This window comes from Oncorhynchus nerka, linkage group LG13 (genome assembly GCF_034236695.1).
Source record: "Oncorhynchus nerka isolate Pitt River linkage group LG13, Oner_Uvic_2.0, whole genome shotgun sequence".
In the NCBI taxonomy this organism is placed as follows: Eukaryota; Metazoa; Chordata; class Actinopteri; order Salmoniformes; family Salmonidae; genus Oncorhynchus; species Oncorhynchus nerka.
In genome coordinates, this window is record NC_088408.1 from 85,186,199 (window position 1) to 85,210,665 (window position 24,467).

A 24,467-nucleotide genomic window follows, 5' to 3' on the forward strand; every position below is an offset into this window, starting at 1 on the left:
TTGGTTAGGTCAGGGTGTTACTAGGGTGGGTACTCTAGGTTTTTTGTATGTCTAGGTTTTTTTGTATGTCTAGGGGTTTTGTATGTCTATGTTGGCCTGATATGGTTCCCAATCAGAGACAGCTGTTTATCGTTATCTCTGATTGGGGATCATATTTAGGCAGACCCTTTCCCCACTTTCTGGTGTGGGATCTTGTCTATGTTAAGTTGCCTGTCGGAACTAGTTGTGTAGCTTCACGTTTCGTTTGTTCGTTTTGTTGTTTTTGTTTGGTGTTCATTCATTAAAAGTAATAATGTAGGTCTACCACGCTGCACCTTGGTCTCATCCTTACGACAAACGTGACACTATCAGTAAATAACACTGATTTTAAAAATCACACCTTTTTACAGTGTTAAATTTTATCAGGTGATAAATGATATAAGGAAAATCTCAATGTTGATTGCACTGGACCTTGAATCATGTTGAATAGGAGCCATAGACGCTTGTTGTTTTATGAAAGATGCTGCCTCATTCAAGTTATGGGAAGTCTGCCTTCTGCTCATCACAATATTTTGTGCGTGTTTGTGTGTGTGTGTGTGTGTGTGTGCAGTTACTAACTAGTAGATCTGGGATTCTTTTTGCGTGTTTGAACTTGAATTCATCGTTAACAGCCTTGGACCCAAGTTCGTTAGGGTTTGTTTAGCCAATTATACTTGTGTAAACTTGGAAAGCAGTGGCCTGTACCTTTCAGTAGCATCTGTGTGCTAACAGGGTCACAATATGACCTCTAAACTCTGTCAGGAATCTGAGTCTGAGAACCTTCCTGCTTACATAAATGATTTCCGCTTGTTCTTAGATGACATGTAGTTTAATGACACACACACATACTGCATGACACTGACTCTTGTGCGTGATGTTTTGCACATCCACACGTTCAGTCTCATAGGTGGTCCAAAGGAAATGGAGTCATGCACAAATCCTTGAAGACAATAGATGGGTCTCAATTACTGTTAATCAATTGAATTCATTTTTAGAATGTATTGCTTAAATTAATATTTTAGAGGGTGGATAAAATAAAAGCATATTGGATTTAAAATGAAAAACATCTGTCATTTTAGGGGGTTTACAGATATGGCAGAACATAATATAAAACAATTGACAAGGACCTTTCATATTGTAACATTTCATGGCGGGATTGAATTACTTGAAACTTCTCATAGAGAAGAAATTACATCAACCTGATCTCAGGTAGCTGGCTAATGTTAGCTAGCTGGCTAATGTTAGCTCGGCTAGGGGTTAAGCTTATGAGTTAGGTTAAAGTTAGGGTTAGGGGAAAGGTTAGCTAACATACTAAGTAGGTGCAAAGTTGCTAATTATCTAAAATGCTAAAGTTGTCCGTGATGAGATTCGCACGCGCAACCTTTGGGTTGCTAGACGTTCGCGCTAGACGTTCGCTCTAGAAGTTCGCGCTAGACGTTTGCTTTATACGCAGACTAACCGCCCTCCTTTCATTTTTCCTTAAGTAACCTTCTGTCTTATGTAATCATACCAAACATAACATGTCATACTAATCTGGTGTCCCTGGTTTATATATACTAGTATATGAGACCAGGCTGATTGCGTAAGTCACTAAATAATGACAATGACAATACTTAGGTGAATTACTGATAATCTGATAAACGTTCAAAAACTGGTACCAGAGTAATAGAAATACATATACAGAGTTTGGCAAACTACCCTGCATGTTGGCACAACTCATTTCACTCACCTGAAGGACAACTCATGGATAATGTTATTACACACAATACTGCACTATACATTAACTCTCTAAAGCTATTATGTGATGCAAAACAGTCAAGTGAAGTGCATCTCTGAACAGCAAACCTTCTACAGACATAACGTTTTGTGAGAACGGACTTTTCCTTGGTGTTATCATGGCAGTTTGGCACGTAATGACAGGCCCTATACTACATTCCTTTCAATGAATCATAATAACTATTCTGTACATCTCAATCATTGTAGCTTAAATACTCTAAATACTAACTCACAGTTTGTACAATGATTGAAAGAAGCTAGTGTTAAACTGTTTAGCTACAGTGTACAGCCAATGCCCCTTTAGGCCATGGAGAAGCTGCTCTGCTCTTACTGCCTTGCTCTCTGACCTGTGCGAGAAGACAGGAAAAACAAACAAACATTGATGTTTCTGGTTGAGGTAGCTTGACATCAAAGTGGAGCAGACATCCTCTCTCTCTCTCTCTCACAGTTGTCTCTCTCTTGTTTGTCCTTCCTCCTGTCAGGCTTACCAAAAGCTTTTCAACATTGTTTAAATGTGCCATTCCTCGTCTTTAGAGGATGTCAAATGAGTCATCCTGGGAGCCAATCTATTTCTGTTGGCACTAACACTTCCGCTAACCGAATAAGTCCCTTAGGAGAGCAGAAGCTGTCTGAAAAGCCATCTTGGGCAGTCTGAAGGCAGTGTTGTCAATGTATGTGTGGACATCCCTCTGACTCACAGAAACTTCACAATAATATGAGGAGTCTTAGAGAAGCTGTTGAAGTAACCGTTCATGGGATTCTAAATACACAAGATCTATATGCATTTCTCCTGTACCGTCTCATTACTTAGCAACACATGAAGAGCCTGTTCTTTCACACATGACTGAGTGGTCTGTCCTCCCACACCAGAGGGGTCCCTGGTTAGGTTTGTCACCTCTCTCCTCCCATCCTCTGTACTTCTCTGTTCTGACAAATAAGAACTTTGGGGGTCTTGGACAGAGGAATTGCGGAGCCCAACCTGCTCTCCTGTGTGATGACAGCTTCCATCAGGAAGGTAGAGGACGACCTGAGAGGTGCTGGACACCTCCTTCAGCTCACGGGACACCAATGACGGGAACTCTTGTGAAGAGATGATGGAGTGGAGCTGGTGTTCATCAATGACGGGAACTCTTGTGAAGAGATGATGGAGTGGAGCTGGTGTTCATCAATGACGGGAACTCTTGTGAAGAGATGATGGAGTGGAGCTGGTGTTCATCAATGCAGTGGCAGTTCTGTGCTCCCTGTCTCTGCTGTCTCTGTGCTCCTATCTTACAGAACAGACACTTGATCTGCTCAATGAGCTTGAGGAGCACGGCCTTGCGGAGGAGGATGTAGATCCAGGGGTCCAGGATGGGGTTGAATGAGGCGAAGCGGATCGCCCGTAGATCTGGGTTCTTCTCCAGTCTCAGCTCCACCGGAGTCTTATACAGCTGGTTCAGAAACACTTGCACCTGCAAAGGAGAGGGAATAAATGGGATTTTGTTTTGCCCTGCTGAATTTAATTGACATTGATGCTTATGTTTTTATACAGCTTTTTGACACCTACATCTGCAAGAGAAATTTAATTTAATCTGATTGAATTCTGCCCAAGGGGAACACCAGGTGTGGCACTCAGTAAAAACATAAACAACTAACACACACACCACACATAACTAATGATGCTTATTTGTGTGGCGTGCATGTGTGTGTGTGACCGTGTGTGATATTTTACTTTTTAGTCATTTAGAAGACACTCAACCAAAGCGACTTACAATTAGTGCATTCATCGTCAGATAGCTAGGTGAGACAACAACACATCACATATCAAGTACATTTTCCCTCAACAAATAATTTATCAGCTAAGTCAGTGCTAGTACACAAAGCAGAATAAAATGAGTGTACAAAACATTAGGAACACCAGATCTTTCCATGACAGACTGACCAGATGAATCCAGGTGAAAGGATTCATGATGCCTTATTGATGTCACTTCAATCAGTGTAGATTTGTATTTGTATGTATTATGGATCCCCAGTAGCTGCTGCCTTCTTGGGGCTCAGCTAAATTAAGGCAGTTATACAATTTGTAGATGAAGAGGAGATGTTGACTTCAAGGATTTTTACGAATTGAGACATGGATTGTGTATGTGTGTCATTCAGAGGGTGAAGGGGCAAGACACAATATTTAAATGCCTTCGAACGGGTATGGTAGTAGGTGCCAGGTGCACTGGTCTGTGTAAAGAACTGCAATGCTGCTGTTTTTTTCATGCTCAACAGTTTCCCGCGTGTATCAAGAATGGTCCACAAACCAAAGGACATTCAGCCAACTTGACACAACTGTGGGAAGCATTGAAGTCAATAGGGATACTGGCCCAGTCTATGTCATGGAAAGATCAGGTGTTCCTATTGTTTTGTACACTCAGAACACGTATTACACTACTATGTTCATAAACTATGAGAAAACAACGGACTCTAACTTACATTCACAATGTGCGTAAAATATCAACTCGTGCGTACATTTAAATCGTGCGCACAAAGTTTTAAAATGGCCTTTCTGCGAATAGGAAAAATAAATAAAATGGTTCACAAAGTGAGAAGAGAAACTTACAACAAGTGGAATGGAGCATATAAGCACCACCGCTGAGGTACAAATGAGTACAATCACCATCTGGATCTCTGCGCCGGCCAGATGCCCGAAGCTGCGTCTCCTTCTCGGGTCTGTGTTTCGTCCGGGGTCTGTCCACAATGACATCTTCCGGACAAACCGCCGGTGCATTCGAATCAGAGCACCGCATACCAGAACGTTACAGATAACTGTGGCTAGAATTAGAATCGAACTGAACCCCGCGTACATATATGAAAAGGCGGCATCCGTCCTCACGTTGCTCCGCCACTCTATGAAGCACCAGGTTTGTGGGTACTGCTTTTTGACTTGTCCCAGACCCATGCTAGGTAGAGCGCAGAAAAGCACGTTGGAGATGTAAATAGCCAGAAGCGTCATGCCCGCCAGTCTCTGATCCACATAGTCGTTGTAGAAATACGCGTGGTTTATCGCCAAGTATCTCTCCACGGACATAGCGCATATAATGCTGAGCCCCGCTAGAGAGAAGAAAAGCATGATGAATCCAAAATACTGGCACAGTGGTTCCCCGCCTGGCCACGAGCCTTTCACATAGGTTGCGATGGTGACGGGACTGGCTAGGAGTGTCCCCAAAAGGTCTGTAACCGCCAGACCGCATACCAGCGTGTAGAACGTGGTCTCCTTCTGTTCTTTCCTGGATTTGCAGAGTACCACGATGGCAATGACATTTCCCACCACACCGAAAATAAACATGATGGACGGTATAGTCGGGATCATGATCCTCCCGGTCACAGTGTTGTTACTCATTTTAAACAAATATTTAGTTACATTATAGGCTGTCGTTAATATTTCCCAATAAGAAATACAGTAGATGCATTAGGCATGGTATCTACAAAAATGAAGCGTATCAAACATGATTGAAATCTTCATCCTGAATGTGAGCTGAATCAACATATTCACAACAGAAGTTAGAACGCCTTTAAAACTGTTGTTTCGGAGTTCAGTTGATTTTGTCCAAGTATCTGTTAGCCGTCGACGTCATCCCCTGTCCATTGACGTTTACAAATGACTGATCCATGTTTAAAATTCATGCTCACTCGTCTGCCTGTGTAATCTACAGTTCACTGATATGATTGAGTCTGTGTGCTTTTTAAATTGCCCTCTGCATGAGCACTGCCCCGCCCCCTGCTCCAAGCCTCCAGCTGTCAATACCTCTTAGATGTAGTTTGCTGCTTAAACGCACAAAGGTTTAGAGTTCCTCACTTTCCATGATTAGGCTATGCCCACAGAACTTCCTGGATGCTCTCTGCATATCTGAGATTTATATCATTTTAAAAATATAATATTTCAGTACAGCACATCAGTAACATTATTGCAGTGGAGGGAATGCCCGTTTTTTATAGGCGCCAGACTCAAGGTGAGAATCCTTCCTAGTTACATTGGTATTCTAGTATCTGATTGGAGGCGAGGGTTCAAATCCATCTTCTGACACAGCTTTTGCCTAAAAAAATCTTTTTTACTATATCTTTCATTAGCTTTTAACATTTTTTTGTTTCCTTTTCTTTGTATCTTAAGATCTGCCTGTTTCCATCAGACATATCAGACGTTATGTTACAGAATCATGAAAAAATATGAATTTTAACGATTTGTAATTGTCAGGATGGCCGAGTGGTCTAAGGCGCCAGACTCAAGGTGAGAGTCCTTCCTAGTTACAGGGGTATTCTGGTCTCCGATTGGAGGCGAGGGTTCAAATCCCTCTTCTGACACAGCTTTTGCCTTAAAAATGTAGCTCTTTGTAAATACCGAAAAATTCTCCAAATGGTTAAAGGAAAACACATGAACAGTGATTAATCGTTTGATATATGTCATAGTTTGAGAACAGACAACACATGAAATGCGAATAATCGTTCGACACATGTCATCATATGCCTAGTTTAGAATTCAAAAAGTTACTCAAATTCCATAAAAAATTCTTTTTTACTGTATCTTTCATTAGCTTTTAACGTTTTTCTTTTTGCCTTTTTAGCTTTGTATCTTAAGATCTGCATGTTTCCATCAGACATAACGTTATGTTACAGAATCATGAAAAATATGAATTTTAAGGATTTGTAATTGTCAGGATGGCCGAGTGGTCTAAGGCGCCAGACTCAAGGTGAGAATCCTTCCTAGTTACAGGGGTTTTGCCTTAAAAAATAAATACCGAAAAATTCTCCAAATGGTGAAAGGAAAACACATGAACAGTGATTAATCGTTTGATATATGTCATAGTTTGAGAACAGACAACACATGAAATGCGAATAATCGTTCGACACATGTCATCATATGCCTAGTTTAGAATTCAAAAAGTTACTCAAATTCCATAAAAAAATATTTTTTACTATATCTTTCATTAGCTTTTAACGTTTTTTGTTTATTTTTCTTTGTATCTTAAGATCTGCATGTTTCCATCAGACATATCAGACGTTATGTTACAGAATCATGAAAAATATGAATTTTAAGGATTTGTAATTGTCAGGATGGCCGAGTGGTCTAAGGCGCCAGACTCAAGGTGAGAATCCTTCCTAGTTACAGGGGTATTCTGGTCTCCGATTGGAGGCGAGGGTTCAAATCCCTCTTCTGACACAGCTTTTGCCTTAAAAATGTAGCTCTTTGTAAATACCGAAAAATTCTCCAAATGGTTAAAGGAAAACACATGAACAGTGATTAATCGTTTGATATATGTCATAGTTTGAGAACAGACAACACATGAAATGCGAATAATCGTTCGACACATGTCATCATATGCCTAGTTTAGAATTCAAAAAGTTACTCAAATTCCATAAAAAATACTTTTTTTTACTGTATCTTTCATTAGCTTTTAACGTTTTTTGTTTATTTTTCTTTGTATCTTAAGATCTGCATGTTTCCATCAGACATATCAGACGTTATGTTACAGAATCATGAAAAAATATGAATTTTAAGGATTTGTAATTGTCAGGATGGCCGAGTGGTCTAAGGCGCCAGACTCAAGGTGAGAATCCTTCCTAGTTACAGGGGTATTCTGGTCTCCGATTGGAGGCGAGGGTTCAAATCCCTCTTCTTACACAGCTTTTGCCTTAAAAATGTAGCTCTTTGTAAATACCGAAAAATTCTCCAAATGGTTAAAGGAAAACACATGAACAGTGATTAATCGTTTGATATATGTCATAGTTTGAGAACAGACAACACATGAAATGCGAATAATCGTTCGACACATGTCATCATATGCCTAGTTTAGAATTCAAAAAGTTACTCAAATTCCATAAAAAATCTTTTTTACTGTATCTTTCATTAGCTTTTAACGTTTTTTGTTTATTTTTCTTTGTATCTTAAGATCTGCATGTTTCCATCAGACATATCAAACGTTATGTTACAAAATCATGAAAAATATGAATTTTAAGGATTTGTAATTGTCAGGATGGCCGAGTGGTCTAAGGCGCCAGACTCAAGGTGAGCAATCCTTCCTAGTTACAGGGGTATTCTGGTCTCCGATTGGAGGCGAGGGTTCAAATCCCTCTTCTGACACAGCTTTTGCCTTAAAAATGTAGCTCTTTGTAAATACCGAAAAATTCTCCAAATGGTGAAAGGAAAACACATGAACAGTGATTAATCGTTTGATATATGTCATAGTTTGAGAACAGACAACACATGAAATGCGAATAATCGTTCGACACATGTCATCATATGCCTAGTTTAGAATTCAAAAAGTTACTCAAATTCCATAAAAAAATATTTTTTCTATATCTTTCATTAGCTTTTAACGTTTTTTTTGTTTATTTTCTTTGTATCTTAAGATCTGCATGTTTCCATCAGACATATCAGACGTTATGTTACAGAATCATGAAAAAATATGAATTTTAAGGATTTGTAATTGTCAGGATGGCCGAGTGGTCTAAGGCGCCAGACTCAAGGTGAGAATCCTTCCTAGTTACAGGGGTATTCTGGTCTCCGATTGGAGGCGAGGGTTCAAATCCCTCTTCTGACACAGCTTTTGCCTTAAAAATGTAGCTCTTTGTAAATACCGAAAAATTCTCCAAATGGTGAAAGGAAAACACATGAACAGTGATTAATCGTTTGATATATGTCATAGTTTGAGAACAGACAACACATGAAATGCGAATAATCGTTCGACACATGTCATCATATGCCTAGTTTAGAATTCAAAAAGTTACTCAAATTCCATAAAAAAATTTTTTTACTGTATCTTTCATTAGCTTTTAACGTTTTTTGTTTATTTTTCTTTGTATCTTAAGATCTGCATGTTTCCATCAGACATATCAGACGTTATGTTACAGAATCATGAAAAATATGAATTTTAAGGATTTGTAATTGTCAGGATGGCCGAGTGGTCTAAGGCGCCAGACTCAAGGTGAGAATCCTTCCTAGTTACAGGGGTATTCTGGTCTCCGATTGGAGGCGAGGGTTCAAATCCCTCTTCTGACACAGCTTTTGCCTTAAAAATGTAGCTCTTTGTAAATACCGAAAAAATTCTCCAAATGGTTAAAGGAAAACACATGAACAGTGATTAATCGTTTGATATATGTCATAGTTTGAGAACAGACAACACATGAAATGCGAATAATCGTTCGACACATGTCATCATATGCCTAGTTTAGAATTCAAAAAGTTACTCAAATTCCATAAAAAATATTTTTAATATCTTTCATTAGCTTTTAACGTTTTTTGTTTATTTTTCTTTGTATCTTTTCATGTTTTAGCGTTTTTAACGTTTTTTTCTGAGTGGTCGATTCAGACTTTTGCAAGGTGAGAATCCTTCCTAGTTACAGGGGTATTCTGGTCTCCGATTGGAGGCGAGGGTTCAAATCCCTCTTCTGACACAAAAATGTAGCTCTTTGTAAATACCGAAAAATTCTCCAAATGGTGAAAGGAAAACACATGAACAGTGATTAATCGTTTGATATATGTCATAGTTTGAGAACAGACAACACATGAAATGCGAATAATCGTTCGACACATGTCATCATATGCCTAGTTTAGAATTCAAAAAGTTACTCAAATTCCATAAAAAAATCTTTTTTACTGTATCTTTCATTAGCTTTTAACGTTTTTTGTTTATTTTTCTTTGTATCTTAAGATCTGCATGTTTCCATCAGACATATCAGACGTTATGTTACAGAATCATGAAAAATATGAATTTTAAGGATTTGTAATTGTCAGGATGGCCGAGTGGTCTAAGGCGCCAGACTCAAGGTGAGAATCCTTCCTAGTTACAGGGGTATTCTGGTCTCCGATTGGAGGCGAGGGTTCAAATCCCTCTTCTGACACAGCTTTTGCCTTAAAAATGTAGCTCTTTGTAAATACCGAAAAATTCTCCAAATGGTTAAAGGAAAACACATGAACAGTGATTAATCGTTTGATATATGTCATAGTTTGAGAACAGACAACACATGAAATGCGAATAATCGTTCGACACATGTCATCATATGCCTAGTTTAGAATTCAAAAAGTTACTCAAATTCCATAAAAAAATATTTTTTACTGTATCTTTCATTAGCTTTTAACGTTTTTGTTTATTTTTCTTTGTATCTTAAGATTGCATGTTTCCATCAGACACCGTTATTTGAATCATGAAAAAATATGAATTTTAAAAATAGCTCTTTGAGAATCCTTCCTAGTTAATATTCTGGTCTCCGATTGGAAAAATCCCTCTTCTCCTTAAAAAATGGTCTCCAAAGGAAAACACATGAACAGTGATTAATCGTTTGATATATGTCATAGTTTGAGAACAGACAACACATGAAATGCGAATAATCGTTCGACACATGTCATCATATGCCTAGTTTAGAATTCAAAAAGTTACTCAAATTCCATAAAAAATATTTTTTACTGTATCTTTCATTAGCTTTTAACGTTTTTTGTTTATTTTTCTTTGTATCTTAAGATCTGCATGTTTCCATCAGACATATCAGACGTTATGTTACAGAATCATGAAAAAATATGAATTTTAAGGATTTGTAATTGTCAGGATGGCCGAGTGGTCTAAGGCGCCAGACTCAAGGTGAGAATCCTTCCTAGTTACAGGGGTATTCTGGTCTCCGATTGGAGGCGAGGGTTCAAATCCCTCTTCTGACACAGCTTTTGCCTTAAAAATGTAGCTCTTTGTAAATACCGAAAAATTCTCCAAATGGTTAAAGGAAAACACATGAACAGTGATTAATCGTTTGATATATGTCATAGTTTGAGAACAGACAACACATGAAATGCGAATAATCGTTCGACACATGTCATCATATGCCTAGTTTAGAATTCAAAAAGTTACTCAAATTCCATAAAAAATTTTTACTGTATCTTTCATTAGCTTTTAACGTTTTTTGTTTATTTTTCTTTGTATCTTAAGATCTGCATGTTTCCATCAGACATATCAGACGTTATGTTACAGAATCATGAAAAATATGAATTTTAAGGATTTGTAATTGTCAGGATGGCCGAGTGGTCTAAGGCGCCAGACTCAAGGTGAGAATCCTTCCTAGTTACAGGGGTATTCTGGTCTCCGATTGGAGGCGAGGGTTCAAATCCCTCTTCTGACACAGCTTTTGCCTTAAAAATGTAGCTCTTTGTAAATACCGAAAAATTCTCCAAATGGTGAAAGGAAAACACATGAACAGTGATTAATCGTTTGATATATGTCATAGTTTGAGAACAGACAACACATGAAATGCGAATAATCGTTCGACACATGTCATCATATGCCTAGTTTAGAATTCAAAAAGTTACTCAAATTCCATAAAAAAATATTTTTTACTGTATCTTTCATTAGCTTTTAACGTTTTTTGTTTATTTTTCTTTGTATCTTAAGATCTGCATGTTTCCATCAGACATATCCGTTATGTTACAGAATCATGAAAAATATGAAAAGGATTTGTAATTGTCAGGATGGCGAGTGGTCTAAGGCGCCAGACTTGAGAATCCTTCCTAGTTACAGGGGTATTCTGGTCTCCGATTGGAGGCGAGGGTTCAAATCCCTCTTCTGATTCTTTTGCCTTAAAAATGTAGCTCTTTGTAAATGGAAAAATTCTCCAAATGGTGAAAGGAAAACACATGAACAGTGATTAATCGTTTGATATATGTCATAGTTTGAGAACAGACAACACATGAAATGCGAATAATCGTTCGACACATGTCATCATATGCCTAGTTTAGAATTCAAAAAGTTACTCAAATTCCATAAAAAAATTTTTTACTGTATCTTTCATTAGCTTTTAACGTTTTTTGTTTATTTTTCTTTGTATCTTAAGATCTGCATGTTTCCATCAGACATATCAGACGTTATGTTACAGAATCATGAAAAATATGAATTTTAAGGATTTGTAATTGTCAGGATGGCCGAGTGGTCTAAGGCGCCAGACTCAAGGTGAGAATCCTTCCTAGTTACAGGGGTATTCTGGTCTCCGATTGGAGGCGAGGGTTCAAATCCCTCTTCTGACACAGCTTTTGCCTTAAAAATGTAGCTCTTTGTAAATACCGAAAAATTCTCCAAATGGTTAAAGGAAAACACATGAACAGTGATTAATCGTTTGATATATGTCATAGTTTGAGAACAGACAACACATGAAATGCGAATAATCGTTCGACACATGTCATCATATGCCTAGTTTAGAATTCAAAAAGTTACTCAAATTCCATAAAAAAATATTTTTTACTGTATCTTTCATTAGCTTTTAACGTTTTTTGTTTATTTTTCTTTGTATCTTAAGATCTGCATGTTTCCATCAGACATATCAGACGTTATGTTACAGAATCATGAAAAAATATGAATTTTAAGGATTTGTAATTGTCAGGATGGCCGAGTGGTCTAAGGCGCCAGACTCAAGGTGAGAATCCTTCCTAGTTACAGGGGTATTCTGGTCTCCGATTGGAGGCGAGGTTTCAAATCCCTCTTCTGACATCCTTTTGCCTTAAAAATGTAGCTCTTTGTAAATACCGAAAAATTCTCCAAATGGTTAAAGGAAAACACATGAACAGTGATTAATCGTTTGATATATGTCATAGTTTGAGAACAGACAACACATGAAATGCGAATAATCGTTCGACACATGTCATCATATGCCTAGTTTAGAATTCAAAAAGTTACTCAAATTCCATAAAAAAATATTTTTACTGTATCTTTCATTAGCTTTTAACGTTTTTTGTTTATTTTTCTTTGTATCTTAAGATCTGCATGTTTCCATCAGACATATCAGACGTTATGTTACAGAATCATGAAAAAATATGAATTTTAAGGATTTGTAATTGTCAGGATGGCCGAGTGGTCTAAGGCGCCAGACTCAAGGTGAGAATCCTTCCTAGTTACAGGGGTATTCTGGTCTCCGATTGGAGGCGAGGGTTCAAATCCCTCTTCTGACACAGCTTTTGCCTTAAAAATGTAGCTCTTTGTAAATACCGAAAAATTCTCCAAATGGTGAAAGGAAAACACATGAACAGTGATTAATCGTTTGATATATGTCATAGTTTGAGAACAGACAACACATGAAATGCGAATAATCGTTCGACACATGTCATCATATGCCTAGTTTAGAATTCAAAAAGTTACTCAAATTCCATAAAAAAATATTTTTTACTGTATCTTTCATTAGCTTTTAACGTTTTTTGTTTATTTTTCTTTGTATCTTAAGATCTGCATGTTTCCATCAGACATATCAGACGTTATGTTACAGAATCATGAAAAAATATGAATTTTAAGGATTTGTAATTGTCAGGATGGCCGAGTGGTCTAAGGCGCCAGACTCAAGGTGAGAATCCTTCCTAGTTACAGGGGTATTCTGGTCTCCGATTGGAGGCGAGGGTTCAAATCCCTCTTCTGACACAGCTTTTGCCTTAAAAATGTAGCTCTTTGTAAATACCGAAAAATTCTCCAAATGGTGAAAGGAAAACACATGAACAGTGATTAATCGTTTGATATATGTCATAGTTTGAGAACAGACAACACATGAAATGCGAATAATCGTTCGACACATGTCATCATATGCCTAGTTTAGAATTCAAAAAGTTACTCAAATTCCATAAAAAAATATTTTTTACTGTATCTTTCATTAGCTTTTAACGTTTTTTTTTTCGTTATGTTACAGAATCATGAAAAATATGAATTTTAAGGATTTGTAATTGTCAGGATGGCCGAGTGGTCTAAGGCGCCAGACACACCAGGGGTTTTGCCTTAAAAATAGCTCTTTGTAAAAATACCTTTGTAAATACCTGAAAAATTCTCCAAATGGTGAAAGGAAAACACATGAACAGTGATTAATCGTTTGATATATGTCATAGTTTGAGAACAGACAACACATGAAATGCGAATAATCGTTCGACACATGTCATCATATGCCTAGTTTAGAATTCAAAAAGTTACTCAAATTCCATAAAAAAATCTTTTTTACTGTATCTTTCATTAGCTTTTAACGTTTTTTGTTTATTTTTCTTTGTATCTTAAGATCTGCATGTTTCCATCAGACATATCAGACGTTATGTTACAGAATCATGAAAAAATATGAATTTTAAGGATTTGTAATTGTCAGGATGGCCGAGTGGTCTAAGGCGCCAGACTCAAGGTGAGAATCCTTCCTAGTTACAGGGGTATTCTGGTCTCCGATTGGAGGCGAGGGTTCAAATCCCTCTTCTGACACAGCTTTTGCCTTAAAAATGTAGCTCTTTGTAAATACCGAAAAATTCTCCAAATGGTGAAAGGAAAACACATGAACAGTGATTAATCGTTTGATATATGTCATAGTTTGAGAACAGACAACACATGAAATGCGAATAATCGTTCGACACATGTCATCATATGCCTAGTTTAGAATTCAAAAAGTTACTCAAATTCCATAAAAAAATTTTTTACTGTATCTTTCATTAGCTTTTAACGTTTTTGTTTATTTTTCTTTGTATCTTAAGATCTGCATGTTTCCATCAGACATATCAGACGTTATGTTACAGAATCATGAAAAAATATGAATTTTAAGGATTTGTAATTGTCAGGATGGCCGAGTGGTCTAAGGCGCCAGACTCAAGGTGAGAATCCTTCCTAGTTACAGGGGTATTCTGGTCTCCGATTGGAGGCGAGGGTTCAAATCCCTCTTCTGACACAGCTTTTGCCTTAAAAATGTAGCTCTTTGTAAATACCGAAAAATTCTCCAAATGGTGAAAGGAAAACACATGAACAGTGATTAATCGTTTGATATATGTCATAGTTTGAGAACAGACAACACATGAAATGCGAATAATCGTTCGACACATGTCATCATATGCCTAGTTTAGAATTCAAAAAGTTACTCAAATTCCATAAAAAATCTTTTTTACTGTATCTTTCATTAGCTTTTAACGTTTTTTGTTTATTTTTCTTTGTATCTTAAGATCTGCATGTTTCCATCAGACATATCAGACGTTATGTTACAGAATCATGAAAAAATATGAATTTTAAGGATTTGTAATTGTCAGGATGGCCGAGTGGTCTAAGGCGCCAGACTCAAGGTGAGAATCCTTCCTAGTTACAGGGGTATTCTGGTCTCCGATTGGAGGCGAGGGTTCAAATCCCTCTTCTGACACAGCTTTTGCCTTAAAAATGTAGCTCTTTGTAAATACCGAAAAATTCTCCAAATGGTTAAAGGAAAACACATGAACAGTGATTAATCGTTTGATATATGTCATAGTTTGAGAACAGACAACACATGAAATGCGAATAATCGTTCGACACATGTCATCATATGCCTAGTTTAGAATTCAAAAAGTTACTCAAATTCCATAAAAAAAATCTTTTTTACTGTATCTTTCATTAGCTTTTAACGTTTTTTGTTTATTTTTCTTTGTATCTTAAGATCTGCATGTTTCCATCAGACATATCAGACGTTATGTTACAGAATCATGAAAAAAATATGAATTTTAAGGAATTGTAATTGTCAGGATGGCCGAGTGGTCTAAGGCGCCAGACTCAAGGTGAGAATCCTTCCTAGTTACAGGGGTATTCTGGTCTCCGACTGGAGGCGAGGGTTCAAATCCCTCTTCTGACATAGCTTTTGCCTTAAAAATGTAGCTCTTTGTAAATACCGAAAAATTCTCCAAATGGTTAAAGGAAAACACATGAACAGTGATTAATCGTTTGATATATGTCATAGTTTGAGAACAGACAACACATGAAATGCGAATAATCGTTCGACACATGTCATCATATGCCTAGTTTAGAATTCAAAAAGTTACTCAAATTCCATAAAAAAATGTTTTTTACTATATCTTTCATTAGCTTTTAACGTTTTTTTTGTTTATTTTTCTTTGTATCTTAAGATCTGCATGTTTCCATCAGACATATCAGACGTTATGTTACAGAATCATGAAAAATATGAATTTTAAGGATTTGTAATTGTCAGGATGGCCGAGTGGTCTAAGGCGCCAGACTCAAGGTGAGAATCCTTCCTAGTTACAGGGGTATTCTGGTCTCCGATTGGAGGCGAGGGTTCAAATCCCTCTTCTGACACAGCTTTTGCCTTAAAAATGTAGCTCTTTGTAAATACCGAAAAATTCTCCAAATGGTGAAAGGAAAACACATGAACAGTGATTAATCGTTTGATATATGTCATAGTTTGAGAACAGACAACACATGAAATGCGAATAATCGTTCGACACATGTCATCATATGCCTAGTTTAGAATTCAAAAAGTTACTCAAATTCCATAAAAAATGTTTTTTACTGTATCTTTCATTAGCTTTTAACGTTTTTTGTTTATTTTTCTTTGTATCTTAAGATCTGCATGTTTCCATCAGACATATCAGACGTTATGTTACAGAATCATGAAAAAATATGAATTTTAAGGATTTATAATTGTCAGGATGGCCGAGTGGTCTAAGGCGCCAGACTCAAGGTGAGAATCCTTCCTAGTTACAGGGGTATTCTGGTCTCCGATTGGAGGCGAGGGTTCAAATCCCTCTTCTGACACAGCTTTTGCCTTAAAAATGTAGCTCTTTGTAAATACCGAAAAATTCTCCAAATGGTGAAAGGAAAACACATGAACAGTGATTAATCGTTTGATATATGTCATAGTTTGAGAACAGACAACACATGAAATGCGAATAATCGTTCGACACATGTCATCATATGCCTAGTTTAGAATTCAAAAAGTTACTCAAATTCCATAAAAAAAATTTTTTACTGTATCTTTCATTAGCTTTTAACGTTTTTTGTTTATTTTTCTTTGTATCTTAAGATCTGCATGTTTCCATCAGACATATCAGACGTTATGTTACAGAATCATGAAAAAATATGAATTTTAAGGATTTGTAATTGTCAGGATGGCCGAGTGGTCTAAGGCGCCAGACTCAAGGTGAGAATCCTTCCTAGTTACAGGGGTATTCTGGTCTCCGATTGGAGGCGAGGGTTCAAATCCCTCTTCTGACACAGCTTTTGCCTTAAAAATGTAGCTCTTTGTAAATACCGAAAAATTCTCCAAATGGTGAAAGGAAAACACATGAACAGTGATTAATCGTTTGATATATGTCATAGTTTGAGAACAGACAACACATGAAATGCGAATAATCGTTCGACACATGTCATCATATGCCTAGTTTAGAATTCAAAAAGTTACTCAAATTCCATAAAAAAATATTTTTTACTGTATCTTTCATTAGCTTTTAACGTTTTTTGTTTATTTTTCTTTGTATCTTAAGATCTGCATGTTTCCATCAGACATATCAGACGTTATGTTACAGAATCATGAAAAAATATGAATTTTAAGGATTTGTAATTGTCAGGATGGCCGAGTGGTCTAAGGCGCCAGACTCAAGGTGAGAATCCTTCCTAGTTACAGGGGTATTCTGGTCTCCGATTGGAGGCGAGGGTTCAAATCCCTCTTCTGACACAGCTTTTGCCTTAAAAATGTAGCTCTTTGTAAATACCGAAAAATTCTCCAAATGGTGAAAGGAAAACACATGAACAGTGATTAATCGTTTGATATATGTCATAGTTTGAGAACAGACAACACATGAAATGCGAATAATCGTTCGACACATGTCATCATATGCCTAGTTTAGAATTCAAAAAGTTACTCAAATTCCATAAAAAAATATTTTTTACTGTATCTTTCATTAGCTTTTAACGTTTTTTGTTTATTTTTCTTTGTATCTTAAGATCTGCATGTTTCCATCAGACATATCAGACGTTATGTTACAGAATCATGAAAAAATATGAATTTTAAGGATTTGTAATTGTCAGGATGGCCGAGTGGTAAGGCGCCAGACTCAAGGTGAGAATCCTTCCTAGTTACAGGGGTATTCTGGTCTCCGATTGGAGGCGAGGGTTCAAATCCCTCTTCTGACACAGCTTTTGCCTTAAAAATGTAGCTCTTTGTAAATACCGAAAAATTCTCCAAATGGTGAAAGGAAAACACATGAACAGTGATTAATCGTTTGATATATGTCATAGTTTGAGAACAGACAACACATGAAATGCGAATAATCGTTCGACACATGTCATCATATGCCTAGTTTAGAATTCAAAAAGTTACTCAAATTCCATAAAAAAATATTTTTTACTATATCTTTCATTAGCTTTTAACGTTTTTTGTTTATTTTTCTTTGTATCTTAAGATCTGCATGTTTCCATCAGACATATCAGACGTTATGTTACAGAATCATGAAAAAATATGAATTTTAAGGATTTGTAATTGTCAGGATGGCCGAGTGGTCTAAGGCGCCAGACTCAAGGTGAGAATCCTTCCTAGTTACAGGGGTATTCTGGTCTCCGATTGGAGGCGAGGGTTCAAATCCCTCTTCTGACACAGCTTTTGCCTTAAAAATGTAGCTCTTTGTAAATACCGAAAAATTCTCCAAATGGTGAAAGGAAAACACATGAACAGTGATTAATCGTTTGATATATGTCATAGTTTGAGAACAGACAACACATGAAATGCGAATAATCGTTCGACACATGTCATCATATGCCTAGTTTAGAATTCAAAAAGTTACTCAAATTCCATAAAAAAATCTTTTTTACTGTATCTTTCATTAGCTTTTAACGTTTTTTGTTTATTTTTCTTTGTATCTTAAGATCTGCATGTTTCCATCAGACATATCAGACGTTATGTTACAGAATCATGAAAAAATATGAATTTTAAGGATTTGTAATTGTCAGGATGGCCGAGTGGTCTAAGGCGCCAGACTCAAGGTGAGAATCCTTCCTAGTTACAGGGGTATTCTGGTCTCCGATTGGAGGCGAGGGTTCAAATCCTCTCTTCTGACACAGCTTTTGCCTTAAAAATGTAGCTCTTTGTAAATACCGAAAAATTCTCCAAATGGTGAAAGGAAAACACATGAACAGTGATTAATCGTTTGATATATGTCATAGTTTGAGAACAGACAACACATGAAATGCGAATAATCGTTCGACACATGTCATCATATGCCTAGTTTAGAATTCAAAAAGTTACTCAAATTCCATAAAAAAATTTTTTACTATATCTTTCATTAGCTTTTAACGTTTTTTGTTTATTTTTCTTTGTATCTTAAGATCTGCATGTTTCCATCAGACATATCAGACGTTATGTTACAGAATCATGAAAAATATGAATTTTAAGGATTTGTAATTGTCAGGATGGCCGAGTGGTCTAAGGCGCCAGACTCAAGGTGAGAATCCTTCCTAGTTACAGGGGTATTCTGGTCTCCGATTGGAGGCGAGGGTTCAAATCCCTCTTCTGACACAGCTTTTGCCTTAAAAATGTAGCTCTTTGTAAATACCGAAAAATTCTCCAAATGGTGAAAGGAAAACACATGAACAGTGATTAATCGTTTGATATATGTCATAGTTTGAGAACAGACAACACATGAAATGCGAATAATCGTTCGACACATGTCATCATATGCCTAGTTTAGAATTCAAAAAGTTACTCAAATTCCATAAAAAAATATTTTTTACTGTATCTTTCATTAGCTTTTAACGTTTTTTGTTTATTTTTCTTTGTATCTTAAGATCTGCATGTTTCCATCAGACATATCAGACGTTATGTTACAGAATCATGAAAAAATATGAATTTTAAGGATTTATAATTGTCAGGATGGCCGAGTGGTCTAAGGCGCCAGACTCAAGGTGAGAATCCTTCCTAGTTACAGGGGTATTCTGGTCTCCGATTGGAGGCGAGGGTTCAAATCCCTCTTCTGACACAGCTTTTGCCTTAAAAATGTAGCTCTTTGTAAATACCGAAAAATTCTCCAAATGGTGAAAGGAAAACACATGAACAGTGATTAATCGTTTGATATATGTCATAGTTTGAGAACAGACAACACATGAAATGCGAATAATCGTTCGACACATGTCATCATATGCCTAGTTTAGAATTCAAAAAGTTACTCAAATTCCATAAAAAAATGTTTTTTTACTGTATCTTTCATTAGCTTTTAACGTTTTTTGTTTATTTTTCTTTGTATCTTAAGATCTGCATGTTTCCATCAGACATATCAGACGTTATGTTACAGAATCATGAAAAAATATGAATTTTAAGGATTTGTAATTGTCAGGATGGCCGAGTGGTCTAAGGCGCCAGACTCAAGGTGAGAATCCTTCCTAGTTACAGGGGTATTCTGGTCTCCGATTGGAGGCGAGGGTTCAAATCCCTCTTCTGACACAGCTTTTGCCTTAAAAATGTAGCTCTTTGTAAATACCGAAAAATTCTCCAAATGGTGAAAGGAAAACACATGAACAGTGATTAATCGTTTGATATATGTCATAGTTTGAGAACAGACAACACATGAAATGCGAATAATCGTTCGACACATGTCATCATATGCCTAGTTTAGAATTCAAAAAGTTACTCAAATTCCATAAAAAATATTTTTTACTATATCTTTCATTAGCTTTTAACGTTTTTTGTTTATTTTTCTTTGTATCTTAAGATCTGCATGTTTCCATCAGACATATCAGACGTTATGTTACAGAATCATGAAAAAATATGAATTTTAAGGATTTGTAATTGTCAGGATGGCCGAGTGGTCTAAGGCGCCAGACTCAAGGTGAGAATCCTTCCTAGTTACAGGGGTATTCTGGTCTCCGATTGGAGGCGAGGGTTCAAATCCCTCTTCTGACACAGCTTTTGCCTTAAAAATGTAGCTCTTTGTAAATACCGAAAAATTCTCCAAATGGTGAAAGGAAAACACATGAACAGTGATTAATCGTTTGATATATGTCATAGTTTGAGAACAGACAACACATGAAATGCGAATAATCGTTCGACACATGTCATCATATGCCTAGTTTAGAATTCAAAAAGTTACTCAAATTCCATAAAAAAATATTTTTTACTGTATCTTTCATTAGCTTTTAACGTTTTTTGTTTATTTTTCTTTGTATCTTAAGATCTGCATGTTTCCATCAGACATATCAGACGTTATGTTACAAAATCATGAAAAAATATGAATTTTAAGGATTTATAATTGTCAGGATGGCCGAGTGGTCTAAGGCGCCAGACTCAAGGTGAGAATCCTTCCTAGTTACAGGGGTATTCTGGTCTCCGATTGGAGGCGAGGGTTCAAATCCCTCTTCTGACACAGCTTTTGCCTTAAAAATGTAGCTCTTTGTAAATACCGAAAAATTCTCCAAATGGTGAAAGGAAAACACATGAACAGTGATTAATCGTTTGATATATGTCATAGTTTGAGAACAGACAACACATGAAATGCGAATAATCGTTCGACACATGTCATCATATGCCTAGTTTAGAATTCAAAAAGTTACTCAAATTCCATAAAAAAATATTTTTTACTGTATCTTTCATTAGCTTTTAACGTTTTTTGTTTATTTTTCTTTGTATCTTAAGATCTGCATGTTTCCATCAGACATATCAGACGTTATGTTACAGAATCATGAAAAAATATGAATTTTAAGGATTTGTAATTGTCAGGATGGCCGAGTGGTCTAAGGCGCCAGACTCAAGGTGAGAATCCTTCCTAGTTACAGGGGTATTCTGGTCTCCGATTGGAGGCGAGGGTTCAAATCCCTCTTCTGACACAGCTTTTGCCTTAAAAATGTAGCTCTTTGTAAATACCGAAAAATTCTCCAAATGGTGAAAGGAAAACACATGAACAGTGATTAATCGTTTGATATATGTCATAGTTTGAGAACAGACAACACATGAAATGCGAATAATCGTTCGACACATGTCATCATATGCCTAGTTTAGAATTCAAAAAGTTACTCAAATTCCATAAAAAAATCTTTTTTTACTGTATCTTTCATTAGCTTTTAACGTTTTTTGTTTATTTTTCTTTGTATCTTAAGATCTGCATGTTTCCATCAGACATATCAAACGTTATGTTACAAAATCATGAAAAAATATGAATTTTAAGGATTTTTAATTGTCAGGATGGAAAACGAGTGGTCTAAGGCGCCAGACTCAAGGTGAGAATCCTTCCTAGTTACAGGGGTATTCTGGTCTCCGATTGGAGGCTTAAAAATGAGGGTTCAAATCCCTCAGTGATTTCTGACACATGCTTTTGCCTTAAAAATGTAGCTCTTTGTAAATACCGAAAAATTCTCCAAATGGTGAAAGGAAAACACATGAACAGTGATTAATCGTTTGATATATGTCATAGTTTGAGAACAGACAACACATGAAATGCGAATAATCGTTCGACACATGTCATCATATGCCTAGTTTAGAATTCAAAAAGTTACTCAAATTCCATAAAAAAATATTTTTTACTGTATCTTTCATTAGCTTTTAACGTTTTTTGTTTATTTTTCTTTGTATCTTAAGATCTGCATGTTTCCATCAGACATATCAGACGTTATGTTACAGAATCATGAAAAAATATGAATTTTAAGGATTTGTAATTGTCAGGATGGCCGAGTGGTCTAAGGCGCCAGACTCAAGGTGAGAATCCTTCCTAGTTACAGGGGTATTCTGGTCTCCGATTGGAGGCGAGGGTTCAAATCCCTCTTCTGACACAGCTTTTGCCTTAAAAATGTAGCTCTTTGTAAATACCGAAAAATTCTCCAAATGGTGAAAGGAAAACACATGAACAGTGATTAATCGTTTGATATATGTCATAGTTTGAGAACAGACAACACATGAAATGCGAATAATCGTTCGACACATGTCATCATATGCCTAGTTTAGAATTCAAAAAGTTACTCAAATTCCATAAAAAAAATTTTTTACTGTATCTTTCATTAGCTTTTAACGTTTTTGTTTATTTTTCTTTGTATCTTAAGATCTGCATGTTTCCATCAGACATATCAGACGTTATGTTACAGAATCATGAAAAAATATGAATTTTAAGGATTTGTAATTGTCAGGATGGCCGAGTGGTCTAAGGCGCCAGACTCAAGGTGAGAATCCTTCCTAGTCACAGGGGTATTCTGGTCTCCGATTGGAGGCGAGTGTTCAAATCCCTCTTCTGACACAACTTTTGCCTTAAAAATATAGCTCTTTGTAAATACCTAAAAATTCTCCAAATGGTGAAAGGAAAACACATGAACAGTGATTAATCGTTTGATATATGTCATAGTTTGAGAACAGACAACACATGAAATGCGAATAATCGTTCGACACATGTCATCATATGCCTAGTTTAGAATTCAAAAAGTTACTCAAATTCCATAAAAAAATCTTTTTACTATATCTTTCATTAGCTTTTAACGATTTTTGTTTATTTTTCTTTGTATCTTAAGATCTGCATGTTTCCATCAGACATATCAGACGTTATGTTACAGAATCATGAAAAAATATGAATTTTAAGGATTTGTAATTGTCAGGATGGCCGAGTGGTCTAAGGCGCCAGACTCAAGGTGAGAATCCTTCCTAGTTAGAGGGGTATTCTGGTCTCCGATTGGAGGCGATGGTTCAAATCCCTCTTCTGACATAACTTTTGCCTTAAAAATGTAGCTCTTTGTAAATACCGAAAAATTCTCCAAATGGTGAAAGGAAAACACATGAACAGTGATTAATCGTTTGATATATGTCATAGTTTGAGAACAGACAACACATGAAATGCGAATAATCGTTCGACACATGTCATCATATGCCTAGTTTAGAATTCAAAAAGTTACTCAAATTCCATAAAAAATATTTTTTACTGTATCTTTCATTAGCTTTTAACGTTTTTTGTTTATTTTTTTTGTATCTTAAGATCTGCATGTTTCCATCAGACATATCAGACGTTATGTTACAGAATCATGAAAAAATATGAATTTTAAGGATTTGTAATTGTCAGGATGGCCGAGTGGTCTAAGGCGCCAGACTCAAGGTGAGAATCCTTCCTAGTTACAGGGGTATTCTGGTCTCCGATTGGAGGCGAGGGTTCAAATCCCTCTTCTGACACAGCTTTTGCCTTAAAAATGTAGCTCTTTGTAAATACCGAAAAATTCTCCAAATGGTGAAAGGAAAACACATGAACAGTGATTAATCGTTTGATATATGTCATAGTTTGAGAACAGACAACACATGAAATGCGAATAATCGTTCGACACATGTCATCATATGCCTAGTTTAGAATTCAAAAAGTTACTCAAATTCCATAAAAAATTTTTTACTATATCTTTCATTAGCTTTTAACGTTTTTTGTTTATTTTTCTTTGTATCTTAAGATCTGCATGTTTCCATCAGACATATCAGACGTTATGTTACAGAATCATGAAAAAATATGAATTTTAAGGATTTGTAATTGTCAGGATGGCCGAGTGGTCTAAGGCGCCAGACTCAAGGTGAGAATCCTTCCTAGTTACAGGGGTATTCTGGTCTCCGATTGGAGGCGAGGGTTCAAATCCCTCTTCTGACACAGCTTTTGCCTTAAAAATGTAGCTCTTTGTAAATACCGAAAAATTCTCCAAATGGTGAAAGGAAAACACATGAACAGTGATTAATCGTTTGATATATGTCATAGTTTGAGAACAGACAACACATGAAATGCGAATAATCGTTCGACACATGTCATCATATGCCTAGTTTAGAATTCAAAAAGTTACTCAAATTCCATAAAAAAATGTTTTTTACTATATCTTTCATTAGCTTTTAACGTTTTTTGTTTATTTTTCTTTGTATCTTAAGATCTGCATGTTTCCATCAGACATATCAGACGTTATGTTACAAAATCATGAAAAAATATGAATTTTAAGGTT

The 24,467-nt window shown here is 36.3% G+C and overlaps 1 protein-coding gene and 35 non-coding genes across 36 annotated transcripts; 35 read left to right on the forward strand and 1 right to left on the reverse strand.

The window, feature by feature from the left end:
- Positions 1-2,810: 2,810 nt before the first annotated feature.
- Positions 2,811-5,455, reverse strand: LOC115140305 (prostaglandin E2 receptor EP4 subtype-like). Its single transcript, XM_029678618.1, has 2 exons — positions 4,379-5,455; positions 2,811-3,245 (listed from the first exon to the last, which is right to left on the reverse strand). The coding sequence occupies exons 1-2, from the start codon at positions 5,156-5,158 to the stop codon at positions 2,910-2,912; spliced, it is 1,116 nt and encodes a 371-aa protein (XP_029534478.1). The 5' UTR covers positions 5,159-5,455; the 3' UTR covers positions 2,811-2,909.
- A 550-nt stretch (positions 5,456-6,005) lies between these two features.
- trnal-caa (transfer RNA leucine (anticodon CAA)) lies at positions 6,006-6,117 on the forward strand. Its single transcript has 2 exons — positions 6,006-6,043; positions 6,072-6,117. It is a non-coding gene; the product is annotated as a tRNA-Leu (tRNA).
- Positions 6,118-6,861: 744 nt separating this feature from the next.
- On the forward strand, positions 6,862-6,973 carry trnal-caa (transfer RNA leucine (anticodon CAA)). Its single transcript has 2 exons — positions 6,862-6,899; positions 6,928-6,973. It is a non-coding gene; the product is annotated as a tRNA-Leu (tRNA).
- A 350-nt stretch (positions 6,974-7,323) lies between these two features.
- Positions 7,324-7,435, forward strand: trnal-caa (transfer RNA leucine (anticodon CAA)). Its single transcript has 2 exons — positions 7,324-7,361; positions 7,390-7,435. It is a non-coding gene; the product is annotated as a tRNA-Leu (tRNA).
- A 346-nt stretch (positions 7,436-7,781) lies between these two features.
- On the forward strand, positions 7,782-7,894 carry trnal-caa (transfer RNA leucine (anticodon CAA)). The gene is made up of 2 exons: positions 7,782-7,819; positions 7,849-7,894. It is a non-coding gene; the product is annotated as a tRNA-Leu (tRNA).
- Positions 7,895-8,242: 348 nt separating this feature from the next.
- trnal-caa (transfer RNA leucine (anticodon CAA)) lies at positions 8,243-8,354 on the forward strand. Its single transcript has 2 exons — positions 8,243-8,280; positions 8,309-8,354. It is a non-coding gene; the product is annotated as a tRNA-Leu (tRNA).
- A 346-nt stretch (positions 8,355-8,700) lies between these two features.
- On the forward strand, positions 8,701-8,812 carry trnal-caa (transfer RNA leucine (anticodon CAA)). Its single transcript has 2 exons — positions 8,701-8,738; positions 8,767-8,812. It is a non-coding gene; the product is annotated as a tRNA-Leu (tRNA).
- Positions 8,813-9,542: 730 nt separating this feature from the next.
- Positions 9,543-9,654, forward strand: trnal-caa (transfer RNA leucine (anticodon CAA)). Its single transcript has 2 exons — positions 9,543-9,580; positions 9,609-9,654. It is a non-coding gene; the product is annotated as a tRNA-Leu (tRNA).
- Positions 9,655-10,350: 696 nt separating this feature from the next.
- trnal-caa (transfer RNA leucine (anticodon CAA)) lies at positions 10,351-10,462 on the forward strand. The gene is made up of 2 exons: positions 10,351-10,388; positions 10,417-10,462. It is a non-coding gene; the product is annotated as a tRNA-Leu (tRNA).
- A 343-nt stretch (positions 10,463-10,805) lies between these two features.
- On the forward strand, positions 10,806-10,917 carry trnal-caa (transfer RNA leucine (anticodon CAA)). The gene is made up of 2 exons: positions 10,806-10,843; positions 10,872-10,917. It is a non-coding gene; the product is annotated as a tRNA-Leu (tRNA).
- Positions 10,918-11,703: 786 nt separating this feature from the next.
- On the forward strand, positions 11,704-11,815 carry trnal-caa (transfer RNA leucine (anticodon CAA)). Its single transcript has 2 exons — positions 11,704-11,741; positions 11,770-11,815. It is a non-coding gene; the product is annotated as a tRNA-Leu (tRNA).
- Positions 11,816-12,163: 348 nt separating this feature from the next.
- Positions 12,164-12,275, forward strand: trnal-caa (transfer RNA leucine (anticodon CAA)). The gene is made up of 2 exons: positions 12,164-12,201; positions 12,230-12,275. It is a non-coding gene; the product is annotated as a tRNA-Leu (tRNA).
- A 346-nt stretch (positions 12,276-12,621) lies between these two features.
- Positions 12,622-12,733, forward strand: trnal-caa (transfer RNA leucine (anticodon CAA)). The gene is made up of 2 exons: positions 12,622-12,659; positions 12,688-12,733. It is a non-coding gene; the product is annotated as a tRNA-Leu (tRNA).
- Positions 12,734-13,081: 348 nt separating this feature from the next.
- Positions 13,082-13,193, forward strand: trnal-caa (transfer RNA leucine (anticodon CAA)). Its single transcript has 2 exons — positions 13,082-13,119; positions 13,148-13,193. It is a non-coding gene; the product is annotated as a tRNA-Leu (tRNA).
- Positions 13,194-13,891: 698 nt separating this feature from the next.
- Positions 13,892-14,003, forward strand: trnal-caa (transfer RNA leucine (anticodon CAA)). Its single transcript has 2 exons — positions 13,892-13,929; positions 13,958-14,003. It is a non-coding gene; the product is annotated as a tRNA-Leu (tRNA).
- Positions 14,004-14,348: 345 nt separating this feature from the next.
- trnal-caa (transfer RNA leucine (anticodon CAA)) lies at positions 14,349-14,460 on the forward strand. Its single transcript has 2 exons — positions 14,349-14,386; positions 14,415-14,460. It is a non-coding gene; the product is annotated as a tRNA-Leu (tRNA).
- Positions 14,461-14,807: 347 nt separating this feature from the next.
- trnal-caa (transfer RNA leucine (anticodon CAA)) lies at positions 14,808-14,919 on the forward strand. The gene is made up of 2 exons: positions 14,808-14,845; positions 14,874-14,919. It is a non-coding gene; the product is annotated as a tRNA-Leu (tRNA).
- Positions 14,920-15,269: 350 nt separating this feature from the next.
- Positions 15,270-15,381, forward strand: trnal-caa (transfer RNA leucine (anticodon CAA)). Its single transcript has 2 exons — positions 15,270-15,307; positions 15,336-15,381. It is a non-coding gene; the product is annotated as a tRNA-Leu (tRNA).
- Positions 15,382-15,730: 349 nt separating this feature from the next.
- Positions 15,731-15,842, forward strand: trnal-caa (transfer RNA leucine (anticodon CAA)). Its single transcript has 2 exons — positions 15,731-15,768; positions 15,797-15,842. It is a non-coding gene; the product is annotated as a tRNA-Leu (tRNA).
- Positions 15,843-16,189: 347 nt separating this feature from the next.
- trnal-caa (transfer RNA leucine (anticodon CAA)) lies at positions 16,190-16,301 on the forward strand. Its single transcript has 2 exons — positions 16,190-16,227; positions 16,256-16,301. It is a non-coding gene; the product is annotated as a tRNA-Leu (tRNA).
- A 347-nt stretch (positions 16,302-16,648) lies between these two features.
- trnal-caa (transfer RNA leucine (anticodon CAA)) lies at positions 16,649-16,760 on the forward strand. The gene is made up of 2 exons: positions 16,649-16,686; positions 16,715-16,760. It is a non-coding gene; the product is annotated as a tRNA-Leu (tRNA).
- A 348-nt stretch (positions 16,761-17,108) lies between these two features.
- On the forward strand, positions 17,109-17,220 carry trnal-caa (transfer RNA leucine (anticodon CAA)). The gene is made up of 2 exons: positions 17,109-17,146; positions 17,175-17,220. It is a non-coding gene; the product is annotated as a tRNA-Leu (tRNA).
- A 348-nt stretch (positions 17,221-17,568) lies between these two features.
- Positions 17,569-17,678, forward strand: trnal-caa (transfer RNA leucine (anticodon CAA)). Its single transcript has 2 exons — positions 17,569-17,604; positions 17,633-17,678. It is a non-coding gene; the product is annotated as a tRNA-Leu (tRNA).
- A 348-nt stretch (positions 17,679-18,026) lies between these two features.
- On the forward strand, positions 18,027-18,138 carry trnal-caa (transfer RNA leucine (anticodon CAA)). The gene is made up of 2 exons: positions 18,027-18,064; positions 18,093-18,138. It is a non-coding gene; the product is annotated as a tRNA-Leu (tRNA).
- A 348-nt stretch (positions 18,139-18,486) lies between these two features.
- On the forward strand, positions 18,487-18,599 carry trnal-caa (transfer RNA leucine (anticodon CAA)). Its single transcript has 2 exons — positions 18,487-18,524; positions 18,553-18,599. It is a non-coding gene; the product is annotated as a tRNA-Leu (tRNA).
- Positions 18,600-18,944: 345 nt separating this feature from the next.
- Positions 18,945-19,056, forward strand: trnal-caa (transfer RNA leucine (anticodon CAA)). Its single transcript has 2 exons — positions 18,945-18,982; positions 19,011-19,056. It is a non-coding gene; the product is annotated as a tRNA-Leu (tRNA).
- A 348-nt stretch (positions 19,057-19,404) lies between these two features.
- trnal-caa (transfer RNA leucine (anticodon CAA)) lies at positions 19,405-19,516 on the forward strand. The gene is made up of 2 exons: positions 19,405-19,442; positions 19,471-19,516. It is a non-coding gene; the product is annotated as a tRNA-Leu (tRNA).
- Positions 19,517-19,865: 349 nt separating this feature from the next.
- On the forward strand, positions 19,866-19,977 carry trnal-caa (transfer RNA leucine (anticodon CAA)). Its single transcript has 2 exons — positions 19,866-19,903; positions 19,932-19,977. It is a non-coding gene; the product is annotated as a tRNA-Leu (tRNA).
- Positions 19,978-20,324: 347 nt separating this feature from the next.
- Positions 20,325-20,436, forward strand: trnal-caa (transfer RNA leucine (anticodon CAA)). The gene is made up of 2 exons: positions 20,325-20,362; positions 20,391-20,436. It is a non-coding gene; the product is annotated as a tRNA-Leu (tRNA).
- A 348-nt stretch (positions 20,437-20,784) lies between these two features.
- On the forward strand, positions 20,785-20,896 carry trnal-caa (transfer RNA leucine (anticodon CAA)). Its single transcript has 2 exons — positions 20,785-20,822; positions 20,851-20,896. It is a non-coding gene; the product is annotated as a tRNA-Leu (tRNA).
- A 348-nt stretch (positions 20,897-21,244) lies between these two features.
- trnal-caa (transfer RNA leucine (anticodon CAA)) lies at positions 21,245-21,356 on the forward strand. Its single transcript has 2 exons — positions 21,245-21,282; positions 21,311-21,356. It is a non-coding gene; the product is annotated as a tRNA-Leu (tRNA).
- Positions 21,357-22,183: 827 nt separating this feature from the next.
- trnal-caa (transfer RNA leucine (anticodon CAA)) lies at positions 22,184-22,295 on the forward strand. Its single transcript has 2 exons — positions 22,184-22,221; positions 22,250-22,295. It is a non-coding gene; the product is annotated as a tRNA-Leu (tRNA).
- Positions 22,296-22,641: 346 nt separating this feature from the next.
- Positions 22,642-22,753, forward strand: trnal-caa (transfer RNA leucine (anticodon CAA)). The gene is made up of 2 exons: positions 22,642-22,679; positions 22,708-22,753. It is a non-coding gene; the product is annotated as a tRNA-Leu (tRNA).
- Positions 22,754-23,100: 347 nt separating this feature from the next.
- On the forward strand, positions 23,101-23,212 carry trnal-caa (transfer RNA leucine (anticodon CAA)). The gene is made up of 2 exons: positions 23,101-23,138; positions 23,167-23,212. It is a non-coding gene; the product is annotated as a tRNA-Leu (tRNA).
- A 346-nt stretch (positions 23,213-23,558) lies between these two features.
- Positions 23,559-23,670, forward strand: trnal-caa (transfer RNA leucine (anticodon CAA)). Its single transcript has 2 exons — positions 23,559-23,596; positions 23,625-23,670. It is a non-coding gene; the product is annotated as a tRNA-Leu (tRNA).
- A 345-nt stretch (positions 23,671-24,015) lies between these two features.
- trnal-caa (transfer RNA leucine (anticodon CAA)) lies at positions 24,016-24,127 on the forward strand. Its single transcript has 2 exons — positions 24,016-24,053; positions 24,082-24,127. It is a non-coding gene; the product is annotated as a tRNA-Leu (tRNA).
- The last annotated feature ends 340 nt before the right edge of the window (positions 24,128-24,467 follow it).

Bases quoted from the DNA above. Each gene is read 5' to 3' on its own strand.
- LOC115140305 (XM_029678618.1), bottom strand. From the start codon at position 5,158: ATGAGTAACAACACTGTGACCGGGAGGATCATGATCCCGACTATACCG. The intron at 3,246-4,378 runs GTAAGTTTCTCT...TCTCCTTTGCAG, and splicing joins TATGCTCCATTCCACTTGTT to GTGCAAGTGTTTCTGAACCA.